This window comes from Pseudopodoces humilis, chromosome 1 (assembly GCF_049639895.1).
Source record: "Pseudopodoces humilis isolate 2021_Gansu_Grassland_sample_001 chromosome 1, ASM4963989v1, whole genome shotgun sequence".
Classification (NCBI taxonomy): domain Eukaryota; kingdom Metazoa; phylum Chordata; class Aves; order Passeriformes; family Paridae; genus Pseudopodoces; species Pseudopodoces humilis.
In genome coordinates, this window is record NC_142200.1 from 52,488,739 (window position 1) to 52,514,056 (window position 25,318).

The 25,318-nt window shown below is 40.0% G+C and overlaps 1 protein-coding gene across 2 annotated transcripts in view; it reads left to right on the plus strand.

Moving 5' to 3' along the window:
- LDLRAD4 (low density lipoprotein receptor class A domain containing 4) overlaps positions 1–25,318 on the plus strand; it is a 272,964-nt gene that overhangs the window by 87,543 nt on the left and 160,103 nt on the right. For both annotated transcript variants that reach the window (XM_014255081.2, XM_005517283.3), the window contains exon 3: positions 13,337–13,795. In XM_014255081.2, coding sequence (XP_014110556.1) covers positions 13,756–13,795 — 40 coding nt within the window. In that variant the 5' untranslated portion in view covers positions 13,337–13,755. The remainder of the gene's footprint in view (positions 1–13,336; positions 13,796–25,318) is intronic.

A 25,318-nucleotide genomic window follows, 5' to 3' on the forward strand; every position in this document is an offset into this window, starting at 1 on the left:
TGCATGACTATTATAAGCAGTGATGTTTTACTGATGAACTCATCCAAGGAGTCAAGAACCAGTTGGAAATAGAGACAGATTTACCCTCCTTCATCTCAGATGATCTTTTTTGCTTTTCCAAAACCAAGTATAAGCAAACAGTTTTTGACAGTGCTATGGCTGAGAGCCACCTTGTGCTGTCCCCACCCAGCCGTAACATCCATGGGCATGCTTTCCTAAGGAGCAGGTGTAGCAGTGAAGTAGAGAATTTTTTATCCATCTAACTGGAATAACAGAGAAGAGTCTGGATTTTATAATTTAGATTTGAGGTATTGCTAATAGATGTCAATTTGAATGCTGTGTGTTTAATTCCTGATATTTTTGTGGGTCTCCTTTGCCTCTGTTCCATTCACTTTCATGACAAAATTGCTTTAGTAATTGCAGCAAAACCACCTGGAGGAGGACTGGCTCATATTCTTGTGAGGTGATTTTTTCTTTTAGTGTAAATTAGTCTTCTCTTTAAGCAGAAAAACATCTGCAGTGATGCCATGAAGTGCTCTAATACAGCATTTACTGCAGGCACGGTTTGCATCCAGAGCTTTGTACAAAGACTATTACACACACTGTAAGTGTGTACACAAATACACCAACAATTTTCAGAGAAATTTTACGTAGCACGTACAATGACAAGAGGTTGTTGCAAGTTGCTGACATATAAAAAGGCTGCAAGAAAGCTCTTTTGAATGGGGAGAAGGAATGTATTTTCATTCATTGAGAGGGAGAAAATAACTTTTTTTCCTGATGTCACCACTTGTCAGACTGTTCATTTGCAGTGATTTATGCTTTTTTAATTTAGCAGATTTATCTTTTTTTTTTTTTTTTTCCTAAGGAAGGATTAAAATGAAAGGAGGAAACTAGATCCCTTTCTTACTTGTAGGGGGGGAGGTTTATCCCAGCTGTGACTGCTGCTCACTTCCCTATAAAATGCTTATGTGTTGCCCAGCTTCTCTCATTTGTTTCAGTTAAAATTTGGCATTGTCAGTTCAGACTTGTTATAAGTGCAGCTTGGTGTTTTATCTTATGCAGCTGAGTATGGAAGGCAAAGCATATGTGTGCAAAAAAGGTATTGAGCTAGAAACTGGAACTGAACTACATTCAGTTTTTGCCAATGCTGCTTTTAAGTTTGTGCTATTTTAATAGTTTCCTCAAGTGATTGTGTTACTAAAAAACTACCCCTCTGAACTGGAGTTTTTGATGTTTGCTTCTGGCTGCAATGTAAATTTGGTTTGGTTATTTGTTAAAAATCCACATAGCTCTCTCTGCAAATGCATATTTGATTTTTTTTTCTTTGTGAGCTCTGTATGGTTTCCATAAAAAAGCCCAGAGCCTTTTCTGAACTCTAAGATAAATGTGGAGCTTCAGTAATGTCATGAAGTCCCAACAGATAGAAAATAGGGTTTACATCGACGTATTTTGATGTATAACGTGATACAAACAGTAACAACACCTTTGACTTTTAAAATTGTGAAGATATGTGTGACTAAAAATGGCCCATTACCAATCCATAATGTGTACTGAATTAACATACTGGGGTTGCTCGGTTTGGTCTCAATTCTGTCATCATGGTAGGGAACAGATATTGCACGTTGTTTTGGTTGCTTTTTCTTGCATTTTGTTTGAGAACAAAGAACACCAACAAACACAAGAAAAAGAGTCTTAAGATAAAAGAGATAAGAAGAGACAGAAAAATGTCTAGATAAATAAGGATCAGTCTTGCTAGCTTATGCATGTACTGGGTAGCAACCTACTCCTTCCAAGAAATGGGACTCAGAAAAGTAATTCTTCCATTTGCCATAGGAAGACAGACCGGATGCAGTTCCCCATGGGTTTTCCCCTCAGTAACAGTAGCCCTTAATGTTTTTCTGCTGTCCCAGAAGATAGGAGGGCAGGCAGTGGTTCCCAGGGCATGGGGTGTGTCCCTTTCAGCTGGAGGTGGGGCAATGCAGTCAAGTCTGTGCATCGTTGCCAAATGGAAGATTCCAGTTTACCTGTGGGTTCTGGGATGACCGTCCTCTTTCAGAAAGGTTTTTTGACACCTTCATGTTCCCTTAGCTCAGGGGTGTGAAGAAATACTGCGTAGCCTTACAGAAAGTGAGTGCCATTTGCAGGATCTGCTTACAGCCCCACAGATTTTGCATTTAAAAAGAATGCGAGGCACAGATATTTAGTTTGATGGTAATTAACTTTGAACAGTGTACTGAAGTATCTGGCACATTTAGAAGTGTTTTAAAATCAAGGTTTCAATTTGTTTCTGAGAAATTTTGTAGTTAACCCAGTTTCTGCTCTTGATGCATGAGTGACTGGGTACCATATGATGAACTGTGTTATATAAGATGCTCAAATTGTTGATCCAAAATTCTAGCTATTTAACTCTTCTGGGATCTTAGTGTTTCTTGTTTTATTTTTGTCCTGTTTTCTCTTTTCAGTATTTCAAGTGTTGATACGAAGCCCTTTTCTGCCAGCGCTGTTAGCAGGAAGAACTTATGTATACCCATCTGCCTGTTCCTTGGGCATGGGAATGGGTTGCACTATCAGGAGCTTTTAACTATGTGGTACGTTATTACAGGAGGGATTTTCCTGCTTTCCCCTCTGTTTCCTCTAAATAGGTTTGTTTCTTACAGCAGGATATAGTGCAATAAGAATAATCAGCATCATTGATTCCAGCTGCTTCCTCAACAGAAAACTACATTTTATTTGGATGAGCTTGGCTGTCTCCTGAATATTTTGAGAGGAAAACAAGCTTCTCCCTTTCTGTGAATCTTTTCCACCCAGATGTTCAGTTCTTTATTGTATTTTATTAATATGTCCAATGCTTTCTTAGCTGTAGGGCTGCAATGCAGCAAGCAGATGCTCCTGTTAGAACAAATTCCATGATATTGGAAGTTTAATTATCAAAGGCACAAAGTCAGACTCTCATTACATTTTCCATGTGTTTTAAAGGGGGGGTTGGTGGGGTGGAAAGGCAAAAAGTATTCTTTGTTTTTATGGTAAGACTGATGATAGGTTAACAGCTGGGAAATACAAAGCTGCAGCTCCATGACTGAACAAGGAAGATAATGATTGTTCATCTGCAGAGAACATTATTTTCTTCTAATATGAGATTGCAGTGTTTCTGTTTGTGGCTGTGAAGCTTTAATTACAGTTCGTAATTATTTATAAATTACGATTGTGCAGGCCCTTCCTATAGGAATCTGTCTTTATTGCAGAGGGTTGTGGTGGTGGGGGAGAGGACTGACAGGTAGGCTTGAACACATCTAATCTCATGGACATTTGAAAATAAAAGTTGAGGGGTTGTCCTTTAAGGGCTATTGTAAAACACAAACAAGGCTAAGGTATGGTATGCATGAATAATACGAGAAGAGAACAGTTGAATGAGATGTTTGCTTGAGAAAAACAAACCAGCCCAATTTTCCTTCATAAGAATACCAATTTTTGAGTTGTTTGATCAACCTCCCTGTTACTAAAGAAGGTGCTGCCAGTGTTGTGTTAGTAACACACTTTTTCAATTCCATGCAGTTACAGGCCTCAGTTGCATCCAGACACTGTATGTAAGCATAGCAAGAATGATATTCAAATACAACAAGGGCATGTCAAAATACATCTATTATTAAAAAAAAAACGTTGGTAGAAAATAGATAGGGCACTAGATTATAGAAACACAAATGTGGTGTTCTTAATGTTTGCCAGTTAGGATTAGGAATGCTTCGTGAATTAAAGCTGAAGTGAGTGATTTGAGATTCTCTTATATTTGTGCTAAGCAAGAACTTCTTGGGAATTTCACAGATTTAACTGGTAACAGCATTTCTTCCCTTGCCTTTATGCAGTTTGTTTATGTAAAAAGCTGTCCATCAAGCACAGGAGAAAAACCTCTTTGCTTTTTGTATGTAGAGTAATGGGAAATTGGAGTGAATGAACTGTGTGGTTTTCTAGGACATGAGATTTAGCTGATTACCTCAGGATACTGCTTCCCAGATGTGCTTTTCATGTGAGTTTTTGTGAGTTTTGTGAGTAGTTTTCCAATAGATTTTTTGAAGAAGGCCAGACTTAAAGCAGAGTATGTATGGTTGGTATTACCTGGAAATAAAGAATCATTGACTCTGACTTAGTTTAAAATGTTTCTTTGGCATGATTCTACAGTGCTAATGGAGTTGGTTTGGATTTTGGCAGAATAATACACTCTCTTGAGAACAAAATCAAATTAGTCAAAGCTGTGCTTTAGCATTTTCTGTCTGTTTTACCAGTAACACTTCTGTTCCATAAGCTTTTTATAGCTCCTTAATCCACAGGTAGAAGTTATATGTACTTTAGTGGCTGGATCTGAAGCCCAGAGAGATCAGATAGCATCCCCAGAAATGGGAAGTCCAATGTACCAAGTCCAAGAAAAATACAAGAAATGCTAACCCATTATTTTGTTCCCTTTCTCATTTATGTGTTGAAAGGTGGAGTAAAATTGTGTTGTTAGGTGTAGCTAAGACTTGCTGAGGCAATTACTTATGCCCCATTGACTGTGGGGCTCAAAAGTACAGACCTTTAAAATGCTGAAGGAGCACTTTCTTCAGTGTTGTCTGGATTATTAAGTAATAAGGCAGAGTTAGTTTTCCTTAGTCTGGCATGGGCAAAATCACCGTGGTCGCAGGAGAAAGTTTTGCTTGGGTATGGCTTCTGATACACATTAATCTCGTTGTTATCTAGTGTCATTCAGAGGATGACATTCTAGTGGATGCTCTGGAAAGCAGAGCAGCAGGAGTCCCATGTTGATGCAATGGTTTGGATCTCTGGATTGTTCCATTAAGTTCAGAGCTCAGCCATAATATAATGATGGAGATGTGATTTAAACATAACAGTTTTGTTGGATACTGGTCAAAACGGAGACTTGGTCTTAATGGAGGCAAACGGGAATTTAAAACTCTTTTTCGTGTAGATGGTTGTAGTTTAGTGTGAAAAAGCTGGTAGAGAATGCATCAGGAAACCTCAGGGTTTTTCAGTCATCTAAAATCTGGTGCTGTTCTATAGGGGAAGTTTTAGGTATTTGTTTTAACAAGGGTCCCTTCTTGATGCAGTCATACATCTTTTTAAGTTTTCTACGGTACTAGAAGTAAAGTGGATCTGTGCAGTCAGAAATAGTTGCATGCCTTCTTTAGGCTGGGAGAGGCATACACATGAGACTGCACTGCACAGACTGCAGTTACATTGCAGAATCCCTGTGTCTCCTGCGCTGCTCCAAGTAGTGCTGGGAACACCCTGTAGCTGATGTGCTCAGTGCTGTCAACATTTTCTTCAAACTGGGTTTTTCTCATCTGGATAATGTTCCATTTGCATTTCTTCATGCAGCATGCAGATGATGTTGGCTCCTGAGACAATAAACCAAATGAAGTTTTGTGGCATGGCTTGATTCAGAGGAAGCTAGAACTAGCTTTGTGTAGTAATGTGCATAAAATACTAGTGGACTTTCCTCTTACTTTCCTTGCCCTGTTGCTCACAGCAGATGGATGTTAATTGCACTGTTACAGCATTCCAGAAAGTCAGGACATTCTTATCAGTATATCTTCAAATAATATGGTGTCAGTTTATGCTAATTGTGTTGTATAACTCATGTTTGACTGCTGAGCAGAAGGGTATTTTCTTTGGTCATGGCCCAGGTGCACAGGTTGCAATGTCCTTCTTGAGACTGGCTGAGCACACTCGCTTTCCAGAGTCATGTGTAGCAAACCCTGGTGCTGTGCAGGTAGTAGTTTCATACTCCCAGACAGTAGTTTCATTCTCCAGCAGCTTCCTCACCCCTGAGTGTCTCTTCAGGATCAGATCTTTGATTACAGTTAGACCTGTTCTCTTCTGCATTTGTCAAAATGAGCATAGTGGTGTGCTTTTTCAATTGTACTCTGTGTTTTGACAGAAATTGGAATTACTTTGGATAACTCTTACTAACCCCTGAAGTTTTAGATTCCCATATATTTTTACTTCCATAGTTCCCCATACTGTGGGAGGACCCTGCCATTCTGTGTCTATAAGATGTTTGAGATTTTCACATCAGAGATACTGTCTTCTACATTTCCTTTGCAGAACAACGTGCAGGTATTTCTGCCTTTCGAAAGTGCAGCTTGGCTAGATCCACACAAGTCTGACTATTTTGAGCCAAGTAGGTATGTGTGTCTGTATCTTCATTGTGTGTAATAGGAGTTTTGGCTGCTCTAATCAATGCAGTGGGAGAAGCTGCTATCATCTGTGCACCTTTTTTTTTGGTGGATGTGATGCCCTTGCCCAGGAAATGCTGTCAGTGGAGAGGGGAAGCCTGACACTGGATCTTCTGGGGATGATGGGCATGTCTGACATAATTGTAATTTGTTTGAGAAAAGAAGCACTGCCCATTTGCTTTTATTATGCAACAGAAGTGCATGGAGATGGCAAATAACCATGTGCTCCTGCTACACCTAAAGGCCTAAATAAAGAGTGTGGGGAACTTGTGTTGGCTGATGAAAAAACAGGAACTTGGCAAAAGGAGAGCTTGTAAACAACATATAGTGAGTGTGTCTGTGTGGTGGGTTCTCAGGATGAGGTGAAAGGGAACCAGAAGAAAGATTTTGTTGAAGCAGCAATGGGTTTCTGTGGGTGTGGAGAAGGAGAGAAATGTGTCTCGTCTTATGCTTGGCTCCACATTGATGATGGTCTGACAGCAGATCAGCAGTGGCCCTGTTGTGTTCTCCTAAGGTGTCCCCTCTCTGCTCACAATCCATTGTGGCAAGCCAGGGTTAAATGAGTAACTTCCCTACCCTACTGCTGCTTGTCAGGGTAGTCTGCAGCTGTGAATAGAAAAAACAGTTTTTCCAGTGGTATGCAGGGTTGCTAAATGCCCTTTGGATTGTAGCTGGATGTTGGATACTCAAAGTCTTGAGATATGCAGAATTCACATGGTTTCTGTCTACTGCTCATTTCTCAAAAAGTCACAAAAACACCAGTCAAAAATTCATCATCTTTTTCTCATTCTGCTCAGTGTAATTTTTGCTCTTACCAGCCTTTTGCAAATTCAAATAGTGACCTTTTATTCCTCTGGAAAAATATTGGGATTGGATTCTGCTCTTACTACCTTTTTGTTATTTTGGCAAATGAAATTCAGAGGTCAGGTTTTTCTTTGACTGGTCAGGTTCATAGAGAAGCATGAGTAATGATTTCTCATGACAGAGTCTGGTAATTATAGTTTTATTAGGTTCCAAAAATAAACAATGCAATCTTCTTGCTTGCACCGCTTAACACACTTTGTACAATTTCTCCCAATAACTATCTCATCCAAATCCAGTAGCTTGCCATGGAGATCTTAGTAGAGTTTTCCACTGACTGCATTCTGTCAGCACAGCTATGGAAAAAATGTATGGCTCCTTAGTTTGCAGAGATAGAAAAATAGAGGATTCAATTATTTCACTTAACAAGATGAATGGAAGGGAATATGACATGTTTGTTTGCATTATCAGTTATTTATAGGATTTCTTCCTATAGAAAGGGCTTCCCAAGGAAGTGGTCACAGCACCAAGGCAGACTGAGTTCAAGAACTGTTTGGACAATGCTCTCAGACACATGATTTGACTCTTGGGGATGGTGCTGTGCACGGCCTGGAATTGGACTCAATAACTCTTCTTCCAACTTGAGATATTCTGTCATTCTGGAAAATACTACTTTCTGTATGGTTACCAGAGGCTATTTACTTCAGCATGAAGCTACCAGACAAATTTTTTACCATTGCTTCAGTTTGTTGCTTCACTCCAGAAAGAAATAAACAGGAGGAGGAAGAGGAGGAGAAGTGTCTGTACTGAAACAGTCATCCTTTTCCTTTATAACAGGATCTTGTCTGCAATGTTTTTTACAATGTGTGCTGGTGCTTGGGATATATTTTGCTTTATTTTCTAAACAGGCTAGAAGAAACACTGCTGGGGTTTGGCCATACGCCCTCTTCTCAAGACCTGTTTCCTGCCTCAGCTGATAAAGAAAGACCACCTTGCTTTGCTTGTCCTCCATTTGCCCCAATTTAGGGAGTGCTGTAACAAAAACGAAGTAAGAGGAAGCTTGGACACAATTCCTTGACCAGTTTAAGAGAATCTGATAACATCTGTAGGAATATAAATGTGGATAACATAACTTAACCTGCAAACTCACTTTGTATGTCACTGAAATGCAGCAAGAAAGTAAAATACAGCAGCTGTTTAAAAAGTCACAACTGACCTATGCAAATATTGAAGATTGAAGGTAAAAGCAAATTATATGTGTGTACGCATGTGAGAGAAAGTTGTGCTTAGATAAACATATTTTGAACTTCTGCTTTTCTGCTTGATTTGTGTATGGTCTCCTGTGAAAGTCGCCTTGAGTTTTTTAAGTGGTCTTTGAGTTATAGAGCACACTATTTCTCAAGAAGCAGTATTACTTAGCACTGGTGCAATGCTGTCTTGGAAGGAGGACAAATTATAGATAGAAGAAAATAAAATAGAATAAAATAAAATAAAATAAAATAAAATAAAATAAAATAAAATAGGATCACACAGTAAAATGCAGGGCTTACCACTGGAAAAGATTAGGTATAATTAGTTTAGAATCTCTATGAGAAGCAAAACCACAGCCTGGAAAACTTTGTAAATACAAAAGGAGCTGGAGAGGTGAACTATATGTGTGTACAAGAGCTTAATTTTCAGTGGCTTTAGCAAACCTTAAAAGATATTTTGACAAACCCAGTTCAATAAGAACAAAATGTTGGAAGTGTTTTTCTAGCCAGAAACTTCTTGGAGAAATATCCAAGTCTATGCTGCCTTAACCTATGGGAAGTATAGGCCTTACTTCAGCAAAGTGTTTAAGTGTGTGGATAGTTAGTACTTGTGTGGGTTTCAGTCAGAAGATTTTTTTCCTTGGAGATGTGCTCGAATCTCCCGTTGAGCTGGAGTCATGCTGCCAGCTCAGCCCGCCGTGCTCCTGTCCTCCTTTCATCCATGGAGCGGGTCGGTGCTGGCAGCATCCGCGCTCCCGCTGGGCTCTGCTCCTCTCGGCACCCGCCTTCTGCAGGGACCGCAGTGGGAGCAGGGCAGGGGAGCTCCAGCTCTCCGCCCTTTTACACTCGTTCACCTGAAAGCAAGAAATCCAAGCATGAGTCCTTCCTTGATTAATTTAATTTAAAGCACAGCTCACAAGCTGCTCAGTAACTTTCTTAAAAATGTGAATGCGTGGGCTTCCTGTACAGATATTCCTGTTGGGAGATGTGTTATACACCTTAGTGAAATGCTGTTCTTTAGCATTCCAAAGGATGCTGAGGGCTATCACAGGAAATGCTTCCCATGGCTGTAGCTCTTCTGGCAACACATTGAGTGAGTTCCTAAAGCCCGTGTGGGATCCAAAGCATGGGCCAGAGAAGTAGACTTTATATAGTGAAAGGAAATGGAAAAAATCCCCTCTCCAAACAAAAAAAAGCAATTTCCAGCATTTACATGTCAGCCAGTGCTTTTTGAGTTTTTCAAGATGTTACAGAAATATCAGTCTTGGAAAAAGTAGTATTTCACTTCTTCTTTCAGAGCAAGTTCCTTCAGTCTTGTCCTGGCTGCATAATACTTCATAAAATGTAGATTCTAATGCAGATTTAATTATTTTCTTTGCTTACTTTTCTCCCTCAGATTCCTTTTTTACCTATGACCCTTTTGCATCTTTGAATGTTTAGAAAAGGGAAATAACAGGTTTACTAGCTAAATATACCGTGAGAACGTGTAAGTCACATAAGGCGTTAAATAGTTAAAATACTTTCTGTTTGCAATTCATCTGAGGTTCAGATGGTGGTGTCTTTCTCAGGACCAAATCTGAAAAAAGTGAAGAGGATGAAAACAAATGGATTTGATTTTTCTTCTAGATACTCCACTATGTAAATGCATAGCAGCCAAAAATCCTTATAGCACAGCTACATATTTATACAGCACAATGACTTGCTGTGGTTTGCTTCTGAGACTCATAGCACTGCACTGGATGAATGAAAGCAGTAGTGGAAGTGGAGTTCTTGTTGCTATTGGAAAGGAGACAACAGATGGAGCAAAGAGAAAATCTTTAGTCTTTCTAGTCCATATTTTCTCTTGCCATCTAATCAGTTCCCATTGGGATCTCTGCAGGCTGTGAAAAAAAATACATCAAAGATCACACCCTATTATAATTCTATCAGTATTGCTTATTCTCTCTTTTTCTTTTTTTTGATATGTATTTTCACTTTTTGGGCGCTTAAGCAGGTTGTTTCAGCATTTCTGCACCATGCTGGTACAAAAGGATAAACACATGGCTTCACTGGAATTGGCTGAGGCATACTGCAGTGTGTCAGCAGAGGTCCTGACCCTTTCCATGCATGCAAACATGCCAGTGTGTTGGGAAACAAACACAAACCTCCTTCCTTTAAACATAAGCTCAGCTTTAGTGGAAAATCTCTGGATGTGAAATACAATAGAAAGGTTGTAGATCTACATGCTGTTTTAAGTGGAATTTATAAAGGAAGTGTTAGTTATTTGCTGTGATATTATTGGGCTGCTTTATCATCTTTACCTGGATGCATTTGTAATCTGAGAAACCTGAAATCATACAAATGTGACTGATTAAAGTCTGCTAATGAAAAGGATCATCAAATAGCCTAGGCAGCTGTAAGGGAGAAGCATTTTATAAGTACTGAACTTGGTTTTGAATTGTGACAAGGCCCAGTAAGTGCTGAGCACTGCACAGGCTTGCCCCCAGAGCCTGCTCCAGTTCCTTCCCTCCTGCCAGCCACCTCTGAGTCGATTATCTGGCATGGGAGAACATTTTTGCAGTGACAGAAAACACTCACTTAGAGCAATCAAGAGATACCAGCATCTACTTTTGTATGAGTCCTTAAGGAAGAACTTAAACCTGATGCAGTGCACTATCCTTTAAATATTAAGGTCTGAATTAACTCTCTGAATGTTTCAGTGTCTTGTAATGTTGTTAAAATGACATCTTTCTATCTGAAGAAGCAGTGGTTACTGAAAGTGCCTGTGTTGTCGCATTTCTTCAGCACTACTGGGTTCTTAACTAGTTCAGCAGAACTGTTGAAAATGTGGAGAATAATTATTATTTTAATAAAATATTAATTTTCAGTAAAGTGAAAATACTTCATTCTTTTAAGAATTAGGAGTTTGTTATATCTAATATATAGAAATAAAAATAGGAGAATTTCCCTGGATGCTAACATATTACTGCACATCTCTTGAGCATCTCTAAGATATGAAATGAAAATATCGAAAACAGAAGCATCAAAATTTTGGATTTATAAACCAAAATCAAAAGTTTTAAGACTGAAAATGTAAATGCAAATGTGGACCTCCTGTTATAAATATAGAGGAAACTCAGGCCTCTGGAGAAAAATCTTGGGAAATGAGTGCAGCATCCACCTATAGTCATTATAGAATAATTAGCACAATGTTAAGACCCAAAAGAACTGTATGCTGCTGTGTATGTATATTATACTTGCTTAGCTGTATATATTTTAGAATAAAATAGCCTCATATGAAATTGTTATTAGTTGCATAGAACACTTCAAAGGGTTGAAAAAGTATCTCAAGGACCTATATAATATTCAGGAATAATGGCTTTTTAAACACTATTCTAAATTTTTTTATGCAGTGTTTTCTGATAAAAGATACTACACATAATTTTTTTTTTCTTTCTTCCTTTTAATTTCCACTTTCTTCTCTATTAGGTTGAGATGTTTGGGTAAGAAATGGGGAAAACATTTTAAATTTTTTCTGTAACCTTATTTGATCTGAATGCAAATGACTAGATTTGAATACAAGTAACTAATCAGTCATTCCTGTGCTGTGTGTTGAGACAAAAACATGTGTTTTTCAGTAATAGAGGCATAACAAAATCAGGGGGAAAAAAGCAATACCATTAAGATTCATCTTTGCTAGCAGCTAGCTTTCATTCACTGTGTTGCAAGGGAAATTACATTCATCAGGTGTCAGGCTCACTTGGTTTCAGTGGCACACTTGAGCAGAGATCCTTTTTGTCCCTCACCCAACGTGGGTCCCAAATGAAGCCCTCAAGGCCTGGCTGACTGTACCTGAAGGGGCATGAGAATCTTTGCATCTCTGGGGTATTCAGACTTGTGCTTCAGATATGAGCTCATCTCTAGACCTTGCAGGTCAGGGTGAAGGGTGAAGCAGGGCTGGGGAGCGAGCAGTGCGTTATTTCCATTTGCTCTCTTAGCTGGCTCTTGCACTGTTCTGAAAAGCAGCGGCTGCTGGGATTGCCATACTCTGACATGGGCTGCTCCAGCCCATTGAACCTTGGGTCCAATCTAGTACTGCAAACCCTGGCTAGACTCATCACCTAAAATCCATTAGTAAGTCATAAGATCATCATATTTTCAACCTGCCTGTGCCACTGAGCTGGGAGATAGTGAGCCAAGCATCATTACATGGGGAACAGGATGGCTGGGGAGTGAGTGGGTTCTCCTCCAAGTCCTCTTTTCTTTCTTCCTTGATTTCTAAAATAATCTTCTCCTTAAACACATGCCTGTCTGCTGTTCGCCTTCACCCCATTAAAGTAATTGTATTCTAGTTTTTAAAAGCTGGACATGGAACAAACTGTAGTTTTCAATGAGATACAAATATCCATGCAGTATAGGAGTAGCAGTATCAAGAAAAATGTAACCATCTTTCTGCTGTGTAGCTTGTGGTTGTTCTTAACCTCACTGAATGTCTGAAGGTATCTGAATTGTGTCATCTGTGTTACAATTGAGATTTTTAAAAGATAATCGACAGCAAGACATACAAAGTTTGGTAATCAACAAGAAGAAATGCACAGGTTTTTAACCACAGAAGACTGTAAGAATGGCATATATAATGTTGGCACACAGCTTGCTCTTTTCCTGCTCCAGAAAAGGAGGGAAGCAGCTATATGAAATGCTAATAATTTCACTGTGGTTTTGAATAGACCAGACTTGAGAGCCTTGAGTATTTTTCCTTTTCTCTTTTAACTGCAATTTTGTTATTGTATTGCTGCCCCCATCTCTGCTAAATATGGCTTTTGAAATGTAAATCATATCATGTTCTCAGAGATGCATATGACACCCTCAGCACTGTTCCTCTTTGCACTTCAAAGAGCTGTGTGGTCACACTTTGCATCTCAGCAAAATCGCAAGATTTGCCTTCTGAAGATCTCCTTTAATGTGTACAATCAATCCCTGATAATGTATTTTGGGTTTTTGTTCCCTGGAGTCTGTTAATTTTAGTGTTGCTACAGGTCATCAGGAAACATAATCTCTTCTTTTTTAATTTCTCAGTGAGCGTGCCTGAGGGGAGAGGAACACAAGAGAGGAGAGACAATTGAGCATCACCATTGGCCGAGACCTGAAAAAAATGGTGCTGGATGAACACAGGATTAGAACTTAATTGTAAAAGGGAAGGGAAGTCTGGACAGGTGATTTGCTTCATTTTCACATTCATCATGGCACAAATCCTCTGGCTGGCTGGTTGATGGGACTGTCCAACACTTCTGCTTAGGTTCAGTGCAAATCGCTTCTGCTTACACATCGAAAGACTTGGGAACAGGTGGGAACTGGATGGTGCCAAATACAGGAATGGAAAGAGAAATGGACTCTGATGAGCTAAGATGGAAGTGACTTGACAGCAGCAAGCTCAGCAGTTGTCTCCAGTAAGGACAGGTTGAGACGGGAATCTCAAGCTTCTCTGGAAGAGCAGTATGCAGGAAGCTGGTTTTCAGGCCACAAATGCTTTCACAGGTAAGGATTTCTGTTCTCGTTCTGCTCATATTCTTGGGACAATTTACTGGAGTTTAGAAAATGAGTAGGTCCTGACTGTCATTAGCATCTAGAAGTACTTTCAGTTTAAATAGTATTTTAAAACAATTCCCTTGAATAACTTGCATTAGCAGTGAGGAACACAGTTATCCATGTTTCAGCCTTCAGTAAGGGATGGCCACGAGCCTTGGGGAAGGTTTATCTCAGCTTTCCTCGTTAAAATACTCGTTAACAACTTAACCATGAGTGGTCTCTTGGGTCAGTATAAAATGTAGTCTGTAAAGTTGCTCGTGTGCTCAACACAGGAATTTGGTGAGGCTGCAGGATGGATATGGTTCATGTCAGGAGGCTTCTCAGCAACATGTCAAGTGTTGAGCCTTATCTTGTCTGTCAGAGTGCATCTCTGGGCAGAACTTGCCAGGTGCCCTCTCTTTGTACTCCCCCCTCCACATCACTGACCTGCTGCAATGCTTGAACTGGCTAAACTGGAGAGTTTAAATGGTAACTGTTTCACCTCAGTCTGGTGTATTTCTCTGTAGATGGAGTGAAAATAATGTAATGAGAAAAAGGATGCCACGGTGGTGTGACTTTCTGAGAAAAGCTCCCTCTAGTGTAAAGTCTGCTGGAGTTCATATAGTGCTTTCCCTGTATGGGATGGTTTCAGATTTGTGAGGCGGGAGGAGGAAAAAAGGACGAGCAGATCCTGTTGCTTTGTTTCCATGTCTGCCAGCCAGTTGAGATGCAGCAAAAAAAAAAGCATAGAAAATCAGCTAGATATTGCTCTTGTTTTAGTAGGTGTAGATAATGGATTAGTACCACAGGGTAAACTAGTGATGTGCAAGACATTTATTTTTCTAATATAAAATATTTGCCTTTAGAAGGAATTCTGGCTGCAGCAGGATGTGATTCTGTGTCCAGCTGCACCAGCACAGCAGTTTGGAGTGGTGGAGCAGCTCTGAACTATCTCTGCTGCCTTGCTTTGATTTACAGCCTGGTTTCTGTGCGTGTCGGTGAGTCGTGTCCTGGAGGAGAGGAAACAGGAAGCTCTCCTCCACATGTGCTCCAGTGCTGATGAGAGATGTGAAGTCTGGGACAGCCGCAGGGCTCTCCTGCCTCTGTCTAGCCAGTAGCACACTCCTAAAACTCCCCTCTGCTGTTCTTGTCCTGTTTGTCCTCTGCCAGTCCTCAGCTCTTTCCTAGGAGTTTTTGTCACTCTTCTGCTTTCCACCAAAATTCCCAACTGTGAGGATATCTGCTCTCTTCCTTAACCTGGCTCTGTCCTTTGCTAGAAACCCTATTACTTCTAACACCCTTGCATTACTGTATTATTTTCTATCCAGTTTTACACTTTTCTGCTACTCTGTCTGCTATCCCCTAGCTCCCAGAAGTTGGCACTGTGACCAGGGTGCTTGGGCAGGGCTGTGTTGGAAAGCTGGTAACCTCATGACTGCTCCTGGATGTAAAAGACCTGGCAAGCAGAGCTGCATAAAATTCAGAGAGATGAAACAGAGGTCCCTGGAAGCCCAGGACAGCAGTCAGACTGTGGTGGCAACCCAGCAGATTCAGACTTATTCTGGAGACTTACTTAATGGCATGAAGGTTGCTTGGTCTCCTGTAAGAAATTCTTACATTCATTTGGAATTGCCCTTAAGTAAAGATGTTAATAAACATATTCAAAACTTGGCAGCTGTACTGAAGAATTATTAAACATTAACATGCACCATACGTTCAGGAGACTTGTTAAAGAAACAGGCTGAATTATATTTTCTTTGTATGAGAAGAAAACTTCCAAGTTGTATCAAACTAATACCTGTATTTGCTTTTTGGAGATCTTTCTTTTTTCTTGTTAGATTTATATGATGTACTCAGCAATAATAAACATCAGGTAGGTACGTATTTCTCAGAGAAATCCACTGGACTGTGTTAGGCTAATTTAAGAGTTGCAATAAAAATGTAATGGCAGGTGCATATGGTCACTCTGATCCTTGCTGTAGTGCTCCTTTTGTTTTGTTGGAGTGCCAGTGTAGCTGTAGGAGGGAACAATATCTACGAGCAGCAGAGGGGGCATGGCCACATGAGAAGGGAGTTAATTTGTACAAAAAAGCTTTGATATCTGAAGGCTCTGTGCTGTCAACATTGAATCTAGACATGCTAAGTGATTGCAGCTATTGCAACTACTGGAGTAATCATTTCAACTTACAGCTGAACAGAGTGCTGGCAAAAGAAGCCTGAGAGGACAGTGCCTCTGTGTAGCCATGGTTAGAGTATTTCCTAAATCTCTTTTCCACTTTGCTAATTGCTGTGACCTGGAAAGGTTTACAGGTATGGCTAGGAGATATTTTGGTCCTGTCTGTATGCTCATTGTACTGGCACTGATGCCTAAGATTCCCTTTTTTGCAGATGGCTCTTGTCCCAAGAGATGGGCTCACCCAGTCATTTTATCATGTATTACCAAACATTAGCAAACGTTTAGAATATTTTCACTTTTCCGGCTAAATACTCTGTTCAGTAGATCACATGAGTATAATAGGATCAGGATCATAGAATGTAGAAAGAGCAGTGGAGGGGAAGTGCTCCTAGGCTTGATTAGAAAAGAGATGGTTGAGCCTATGATGGTAAAATGCAATTTGAGCAATCAGGAAAGAGTGAGCCTGTCGTTCTTCAGAAGGTGAGAAGAGAGAATTTGAGAATAAAAACAATGGTATGCAAGAAAGTAGATTGCACTGAGCTCATAGAACTGATAGGTAACATTTCTTGGGATACAAATGTGAGAAATTCTGGCAATTTTCAAAGGAAATAACTTTTTTTTTCCCAGTCATAATAAAGGGTATAAAAACCCCAAATGAAAGGCATTCCAGTAAACAGGGTAAGAAGAGACAAAATTGTATGATCTGATAATTGAGGACTCATACAGAAGGTGGAAACTCGATCTATTACTGGAGATGAGTGTAAAAGAAGATGAGAAAAATGTGAGGGTCAAATCAAGTAGGCCAGTTCACAGAACAAGGTACAACTAATAAAGGGCATGGTAATAGAGAAACATACTACATTCTCTGTAGCAATAAGAGGAAGACTGAGTTTCTGGGCTACTAGTTGACAGGGAATTACAAAATGTCAGTTAAAAAGTCCATGATCTGATGGTGCAGAGATGATTGAATAGTTAATGTAATTTTTTGTATCATTCTTTGTCTAAAATGGTTATCTGTAGTCAAGTGTCAGGAAAAGAACTGTGACCTTGAGAAAGTTAAGAATTCCAGCTAGAGCAGGAAAAGAACAGCTAAGATTATGAGCTAATGAGATAGGATAATGGGTGTTTTAGAATAAGATGGAGTTTATTAAATTATCTCTTCAACACTGGGTGAAATAGCTGAAGCAGTCTCTGAACAATTAGTGGCTACACTGGAGAACATTTGGAGGACAGTTTAGCTTCACAAAATCTATGAAAGAGAAAATACTGCACCTACATATAAAATTTTCTGGGTTCTTCCCTGTTCCCTTTGGAGTAGCTAGTTTATCTTATATTCTTGGGGGAAAAAAGTTTGAATCAAAACAGTCAACTGAATTTTTTAATAATTAGCCTGTAGATAATAATATGATAAATGAATTTGCAGGGATTTTTTTCCCCCCCCAGAAGGTACCTTGTCAGTGGAGCCTCATTTTCCTGTAAGTAGAGAAATAATATATTTGGATTTTTAGAAGTCTTTTCAGCTTCTTATAAACAAAGTGACACAATGGGCTACAAGGTAGGTACACAGTTGGCTGAAAAGCTCTTCTCAGAACAACTACTAGTGATTCACAGTCAAACCAGAAGGATCTGTCAAGTGGGATTCTGCCCTGGATTGCCAGAAAATATTCAATATTTTAATTAATGATTTAGATGATAGAATCTGCATGCAAAATTTCCAGATGACACCAACCAGGGGGAGGATGTAAACCCTCTGAGCACAGGATTAGAATTCAAAATTAATGTGATATATTGGAGAACTCGTCTGAAATAAATATGATGCAGTTCATCAAGGACAAGTTCTAAATTGTAGTTCGGCAGGAATAATCAGCTGTGCAAATCAAAATGTAGAATAAGTGGTGAGACACCAGGTCTGCAGAAAGCAGATGGACAGTTGCAAGAGTTCAGGAAATGGCTATGAATCAATAATACCATGCCATGAATATGATGCGAGAATATACGGACAGGAGTCTGCCTGCAAAATAATGTTTCCACTCTACTTGGCATTTGTGTGGCTGGTGTACTGTTTCAGCTCTGAGCGGTGCTCTGTGGGCCTGTTGGAAGCATCCAGAGAAGAGCAGAATAGATGGCCAGAGGTCTACACAATGTGACCCTTGGGAACTGAAAGAAAGGGTCTTTTTCAGACTAGAGTGATAACTCTCAAACTTTCTGAAGATTTTTTTCCTAGGTTCCCGGAAGCAGTGCAGATTTGTGTCAGGGCATGTCTGATACACTGAGCTTCATGACAAGATGTGGCCGTGACACAGCAGTGCTTTGGTGCAATGGTCAGGAGGACCTTATCGCTTGTACACAAAGTTCTAAACTTTCTGCATTGGCCATTCTCAGTGCCATGCCAGTTCTGAGATAACAGTGGTGGGGATTCTGGACAGCCAAGGTCTTTTTCTAACATCAGCCACTTTCTTCACTAGTGTGTGTTTTGAGTGCTCGTTTAGGAGAACAGTGTGATTCTGAAGTCTGCTCTCCATCACTGGGGAGTGTATGGCACAGGGACATCCAGGATGATCAAAGGATAATGGGAACACTGTAGGATGGATTAGGAATCAGTGTATGAAGTCTTCTGACCTTGCAAGGTCAGCTTAGGTTCATCAGGATTTTATTAACTCCATCTCAGCACAGGCTCTGTCAGACCTGGGCTGACTCAGAGGCGTTTCTGCCCTGTGACCCTCAGCACTGCCGGAGGGATTATTAATTCTGGCACTGTGGAAACCAGAATAAATAGTAAGAGGTTGCTCTTACTAGAGCAACTTTATTCTGGTCTCTTCTAGACCAGAATAAATAGTAAGAGGTGCAGTGGGCCCCTGCCCTTCAGTCTAGCACTGACTTTTCCTGTCATCTCCTGATCCCATTCTGTCATAGCTGCATATCTTCTCCCTCACACCTTTCCCTGTGAAAGTGATGGCACCCTCAAATCTTTCCATAATCCCTCACAGCCTTATGTCTGAAAGTCATTGGCACGGAAGCTTGACCTTGGGCCATATCCAGAGAGACCAGGTTACTCCCGAGGAGCAGCTTTCCAGCTTGGCTGGTACTCCCACAGGCCCTGCTTTAGCAGAGAAACAGAGTTAATCTGTTAGGAGATCCTCATGCTCATAGAAACACAACTTGGTGGAGCTTCTCCGATGTCCCCACCTCTGTGCTGTATTGCCTGGCACACAGGATTTCTGCTGCACTTCTTGTCCTGTGTTTCATGCTGTCCAAACCTCTCTTTGCCTCTTCTTCCATCAGTGTCCACATCCCCTCTCTCTGCATTGAGGCTCCATCCCCTCCCCATTTATACATTTGATTTCACTTCTCTTCCAAAATTCCCTACCCTCCTAGGTATTCCTAGGTACATATAGGGAATTTCCTGCTTTTCGCTGCTTTCCTTTACCTTTGTTTCCAGACCTTTCCCACTTCCAGACAACTAAATGCAACCTAATCCCAGGTTGTGCAAGAGCCAGCCTCTCTCCCTCTTTCCTAGAATCAACCCTTCCCCTCTTCATCTGCCCTTCTCTGGGGTAGAAGGACCTTTCTTTGCAGGAAGCCAGTCTGAGAGGCTGCCATCCAGTTTGGCTTCTCTCCCTGCATCTTGTTTTGCTTAACTGCCTGCATTTTGGGTGGAGATGTCTCTGGTGGCAGTGCCAGAACAGGGAGGCTCCTTGAGGGAACTACATGGGAGACCAGATAAATTGCTCCAGCAGGTTGCATGTGACCTAGTTGGCCATTATGCATTTAGGGAATTGGGAGAGTGAGGGAAGATGTGATAACCATTTTAAAATATATGGAAATTTCATGTAAAGAGTAAAGTAGTAGAAACTGTTTTCCAGTTCTGCTGGGGATAGAGCACAAAGTAACAGTCAAGCTTACTGCAGTGGAGAGATTGAGGTTAGACATTAGGAAAATCTTTCTAATGGTAAGGATAGTTAAGGACTGCAGTCGATTGCCTAGGGGAGGTTGCAAAGTCTCTGTCACTGAAGGTTTTTAAGAACAAGTTAGACAAATATCTGTCAGGAATGGTTAATGTATAGTTGATTTTGCCCTGGGGCAGGGGAATGGACTTCATGAGAGCACTTCCAGCCTTACTTTTCTGTAAAAACGATGCTCTTGTTGCTGGTTCCCTGCATAATAAATGTACATTTTTAAAGTTAGTAACCCACCTGTACTACTCTATCATCTCAGTGTTTAAGTAGATTCTGTTGAGCTCTTGGAATAATTGATAAAAAATAGATTAGGAGTTGTGGGTGTTTAAAGTATTAACTCTCCTTTTGCTGGAGTATTACTCCATTGCTTTCCTTATATCTTGGCCTTCTTTAGACATCTTATTTTTGGGGGAGTGACATGTTTCTATGTCTGTGCAACTTGTATAGAAATATTTTAATGTTACAGAAATGCTGAATCCATTCTTCCGTTTCACAGTATGCAAGTATTTTAAGAAACACTTTTGCTACTCTTAGATAGTAAGCATATTTAAAAGGTAATTTTAAAGAATAACCAAAAATAGGGCAGAGCCAAATCAACAATACCCTGAGGTGATTTTCTTTATTGTGAGCAAAACTGATATGTAACTGGTATATCTGCTGCTGAAGGTAGCCTTCTTCCTCAGAATTATAATTGAGGCTCAATGTAAAATAGAAAAACAGGTTTTAAATGTCTTCTATTAAGTATATAGTGTAATTAATATTGAAAACAGTTGAAAATTAATTTATACATTAATACAGATCTCCCACATTGCTGCTGTCATTATTTGCATGATTTTCAAGTACAGATAAACATTTCATTTAAAAATTCAGCTTGAATATGTAGCAGAGAATTCTCACTCCCCCTCTGTTCCAGTTTTGTTTTCCTCTGCTTCATGAAACTGGTCTGGCCTTACTAAAATGTCTGCAATTTTCTTATCAATTGCATTCTTATTTTATGAATTTTCAAGGTTACTGTGTCACTCACAGACAACCCTGACTGTGTCTTAGTCCTTGGAAGTAAGAGATTGCTTTTTTGCAATGCCCCTTACTCAGCACACAGATAGTAACAGATCATATTCCATTGTATTTCTTGGATATTTTATTTAGGGTAAGCAATTTTTGGAGTACAGACAGTATTCTCAGCAAAAGTACATGAAAGAAGATATAACCATAGATATAAACCATAAGAGTTTGCCATCTAAATATATTACATTCAGTAGCATTCAGCAGTGCTGTTTTAAATATAGTATTACATTGTTTGGAAGTCTCCTCCTGAGGGTTAAAAACTTTAATAGAATTACAGAAGAGTGTGAAACTGAAAATGAATTTGAGAGCGCTGTTGCCAGCTGAGAGTGATAGCTTTTGGTCACAACCTAGTTCTTCCATTGTCCTTATGATCAGTGATTAGAACAAGAGTGCTTTCTTCTTTAGGTTTTTCTTCAAGCCTAGAAGGCTGGCTTTTAAGTTTTGATCCGAAACTTTGTGTAGGTGAAATACTGTGTTTTCTTCCTTGTTTCCTTTCACCTCAAGAAAATGGGTAGTTCTCCTCAAAATGTCTGGTTGGAGAACTGTTTAATCTCCAGCTGGCCAGGTACTGCCTTTGCTTCTTGAACTGTGGCAGTCCTTATGGAAACAGAGGGGCCAAGGATTTCACATTTTAAATGCTTCTCCTTTCAAATTTATATTTAACTGGGGTACAAGACCTTCCCTGTTTGTTTGTTTCAATGAAGTACTACATCCTTTTTCACTTGCTAAAGGGACAATTTGGTGGCAATGACTACCAGATGGTGGCCTTGCCATGTGAAGCCACCTGGAGCTCAATGAATGGCAGTCAAAAAAAGGCAGAAAAGAAGCCAATGAGACTCCAGAGGAAATGTAGTGGTGTGGTGCCCTGTGAAGCAACTTGAGGGTCACAGGACTTGGAAAAGGATTCTCCACAGACCTGAAATAGCAGACTACTGCATCATATAATACCATTCATATCAAGCAACATTCTACTTACTCTGATATGGAAATATTAAAAGAAAAAATAAATTAAATTTTTGTTCCTATTTGATTTAATTTAAATTCCATTTAGAAGTCCTATAATTTTCAGTCTAGGTGTAGTTTTGGGTATGTGTGCATGGGCCGCTTGTTCTGACAATCCAGAGCCAAATGAAAAGCAGTAGTTTGTGCACACCAGGGCAAAAGAAGGTTCAAAGTGAGAGAAATATCTTGGCCAATGCTGTTATTAAAATTATTGAATGAAGTAGTGTATTCCTGGAAATGGCAAACTTCTTCCTAAAGTGGGAGGAAATGCTCCAGCATGTTCAGGGAGGATGTTAAGCTTGGATCCTCACCTTTGATAACCATTTTTAGTAGATGATATTCAGTTGTAGCATTGCCATTTGCAAAGCTGATGGTTCTTTGGAAATGCCCATCTGCCATTTCTCATTTCTTAATAGTACATGTCACGGTGCCTTCATGTGGTACAACTTAGTCAGCCAAATGGCCAATTCCAGACTGAATATGACAATAAATTTAGCTGTAAATATGCTATGTTTCAGTGTTTAATCATAATAAAAAAGCAGACTTTTTGAAAGGGCAAAATGCATGCATCACCCCTCAAATAAAACACAGAAAATAAAAAGTGGTGAAAATTGATTGTTGAATTGGCAGTGTATGCTTTCTGCTAATTGCTTCTAATTAATTAGGTGGGCTGGTTTGTTTTTTTGGGTTTTTTCTGTGTTTGGTTTTTTTTTCTTTTTTTTCTTTTTCAAGGGGAAGAGAAGCAGTCCAGTTGTGTCCATGGCTGGCTGAGTGTATTTTTACTGCTGAAAAGGCCTTTTACCTTTTGCTTCTGGTGGTCTCTGGCAGTGGGAGCAGGACTGCCTCCTTGTCTTGGAGTGCCAGTGTGAGGCAAGCTAGAAATGCATTTTGTTGCAGACTTAAAAGTGCTGAAAGAGGAAGCCTAAACCCCAAATCAGTGCAAAGCTACTGAAGAACTTGACTGTGCCCTGTTGAAGCTGAAGAGGTACAGTGGCTAAGTGGAAACATAAATGTTATAAAAAAAAACAACACCATTTTATTCATGTAAAAATGATGTGGGATATTCCCATGCACTTGTCCTGAGGTGAGGTGAAGTTTTGGTCTAATGTTTTGCTGTTTGGTTTTGCTGTAATCTCAAGCAGGCCCATTTGACTTGATACTCTCTCAGTTTTCTTTTACCATAAAATAAACTGTATAGATGAGTGTTATGTTTCTTTGCTCTATGCTGTAGTAATGCCTTTAAAAATCAGAGACTGCAGTCTGGATAAACAGAGAAGTGAAAATGTATGACATTACAGGGTAAATGTGGTGGAAAAGCCTAAAATTTACTGAGGAGAAAGTAATACCCTGTATACAGATTAAATGCGATATTCACTTCTCTGATATTTATAACCTTTTGCTTTTTAGCAGAAGAGGCCAGGAGGCATGGGTATTAAGTTCCTTGCTAGGCCTTTTTTTGTTGCTGTCTGGTTTGGGTCTTATGGGTGGGCACAGTCCTCCCTGTGAGCTTTTCTATGAACGCGTGTGTTCCGGCTACATCTCTCATCCTGGGGCTTGGCTTTCTTAACAGGAGCACTTCATTAGGGAGCAACATGGATCCACCCAGGCGTGCACCCCACGCTGGGCCTCTCCCAGGTTTTCTCCCCTCAGGCTGCCCAACCTCTGCTCCAAAACCTTTCTAGAGGGATATTCACGCCCTTCTTAATTTCTGCTCAGCCCTCGGCAGCAGTGAATAACCAAAATGTTCAGTTTCTAGTAAGATCATTACTTGCTAATATGGTGTAGCCTTCAAGCCCTTCCAGGCTCTTGCAAACACCAAAAGACACTCTTTTCCCTGTGAGACTATGTCACAACACTATGATACAGCTGTAATAACGCTGCTGCTTTCTGAGACCCATCTTTTCCAAGGCTGTGCTTGTGCTGATTTCTCAACCAAGAGGGCTTCAAGCAGGAGGGCTTTGACAGTATCTGGAGCCCAAGGACTTGGAGTTTGATATCAAAACAAAATTCCTCTGTATTGTAGTTGAATCCTTTCCACTGTAATTTATTTTGATCACCCCACTATCATTTGCCTGTGAAACTTACCCAGTAGTTTGGCCTGCTGAATCCTTAAACTTTCTTTGAAAGCCATGGCCAATTTCCCAGGGATTTAAGCAGATGTATTGGTATGTGGCTGGCAAGTTGGGACACTTGCCCTGTTCTTCACAGCCACAGGTCTGTCTCCATGCTCTCTCATGCCAGGATTAACAATCTGTTAGCAATGGAGAACAGACTGAGCAGTATGTCTTTCACATATTATGGGGTTTGATTATTTTTCTTAAAAAATTCTATCCTGTTGCGTTCTTAGCTTTCTTACTTTCTTCACAAGAAAGTCACTCCCTTCTGATTTAAGGGCAAGAATAGAGGAAGCTTTGTTTGAGTTCTGAGGAGTTAACAATGAAAAGTTTTCATGATGAATGCACCCAAGAAGAATCCTACTCTACAACCAGCATCTAAGCAGCACCTTCAAGCCATGCCTCTGAGGATAAATTTATTTCTGTTGTTAATGGGTAAAATAACTTTGCTCAATGCCATCTGAGTGCTGACAGTGCCTGTGTTATAGGTGTACATATGCTGAGGTGGTGGAAGGTAGATTCAGGACAAGGTAATGGCTTCAGAAAAGCCTGGAAGACTGGCCTACATATGAATTGTTTAAGAATTGTCTGTTTATCCTGGAGGCTCAGACTATACAAATCAGTAATTTATACTGGCTGAAGATGGATTCACAGCCTGGCTGTGCACTCAGTCAGTCCTTGATTTAAACGAAAAAATTGGAATTTGGGCATGAGTCTCCATCTTTCCTCTTTCTGATCTTTATTATTCTTGATTTGTTTATCTCAAAAGAAATACTTTTAGGATAGTATCTGCTCCCAGTTGCTCAGAGCGAGAATTTGAAGAGACACATGACCTGCCACAACAATGCAAGAGTAAGTTCAGAAAAGCCTCACTCTTCTTTACTCAAGAAGTAGGTGACATCTGTAAACTGAAGATACTTCTTTTTTTTCTTGTAGCAATCATAACCTTTGTGCCCAAACCACTGCTGTTTGTATAAACTGTTGTACACTTTCTGTGTAATAAAAGAAATAGAGATAAGGCCAAGCAAGAAAGGTAGCAAGTATGATCCTCGAAGATGTTTTTATTCACTGGCTTCTCTAGTGTATGGATGGAGAAAGTGCCATAGCATTGACTTAGTGTCTTTTGTACAGTCTTTCGAGTGTGTCACTGCTTTAAAACCATGTTATTCTACTTTTTGAG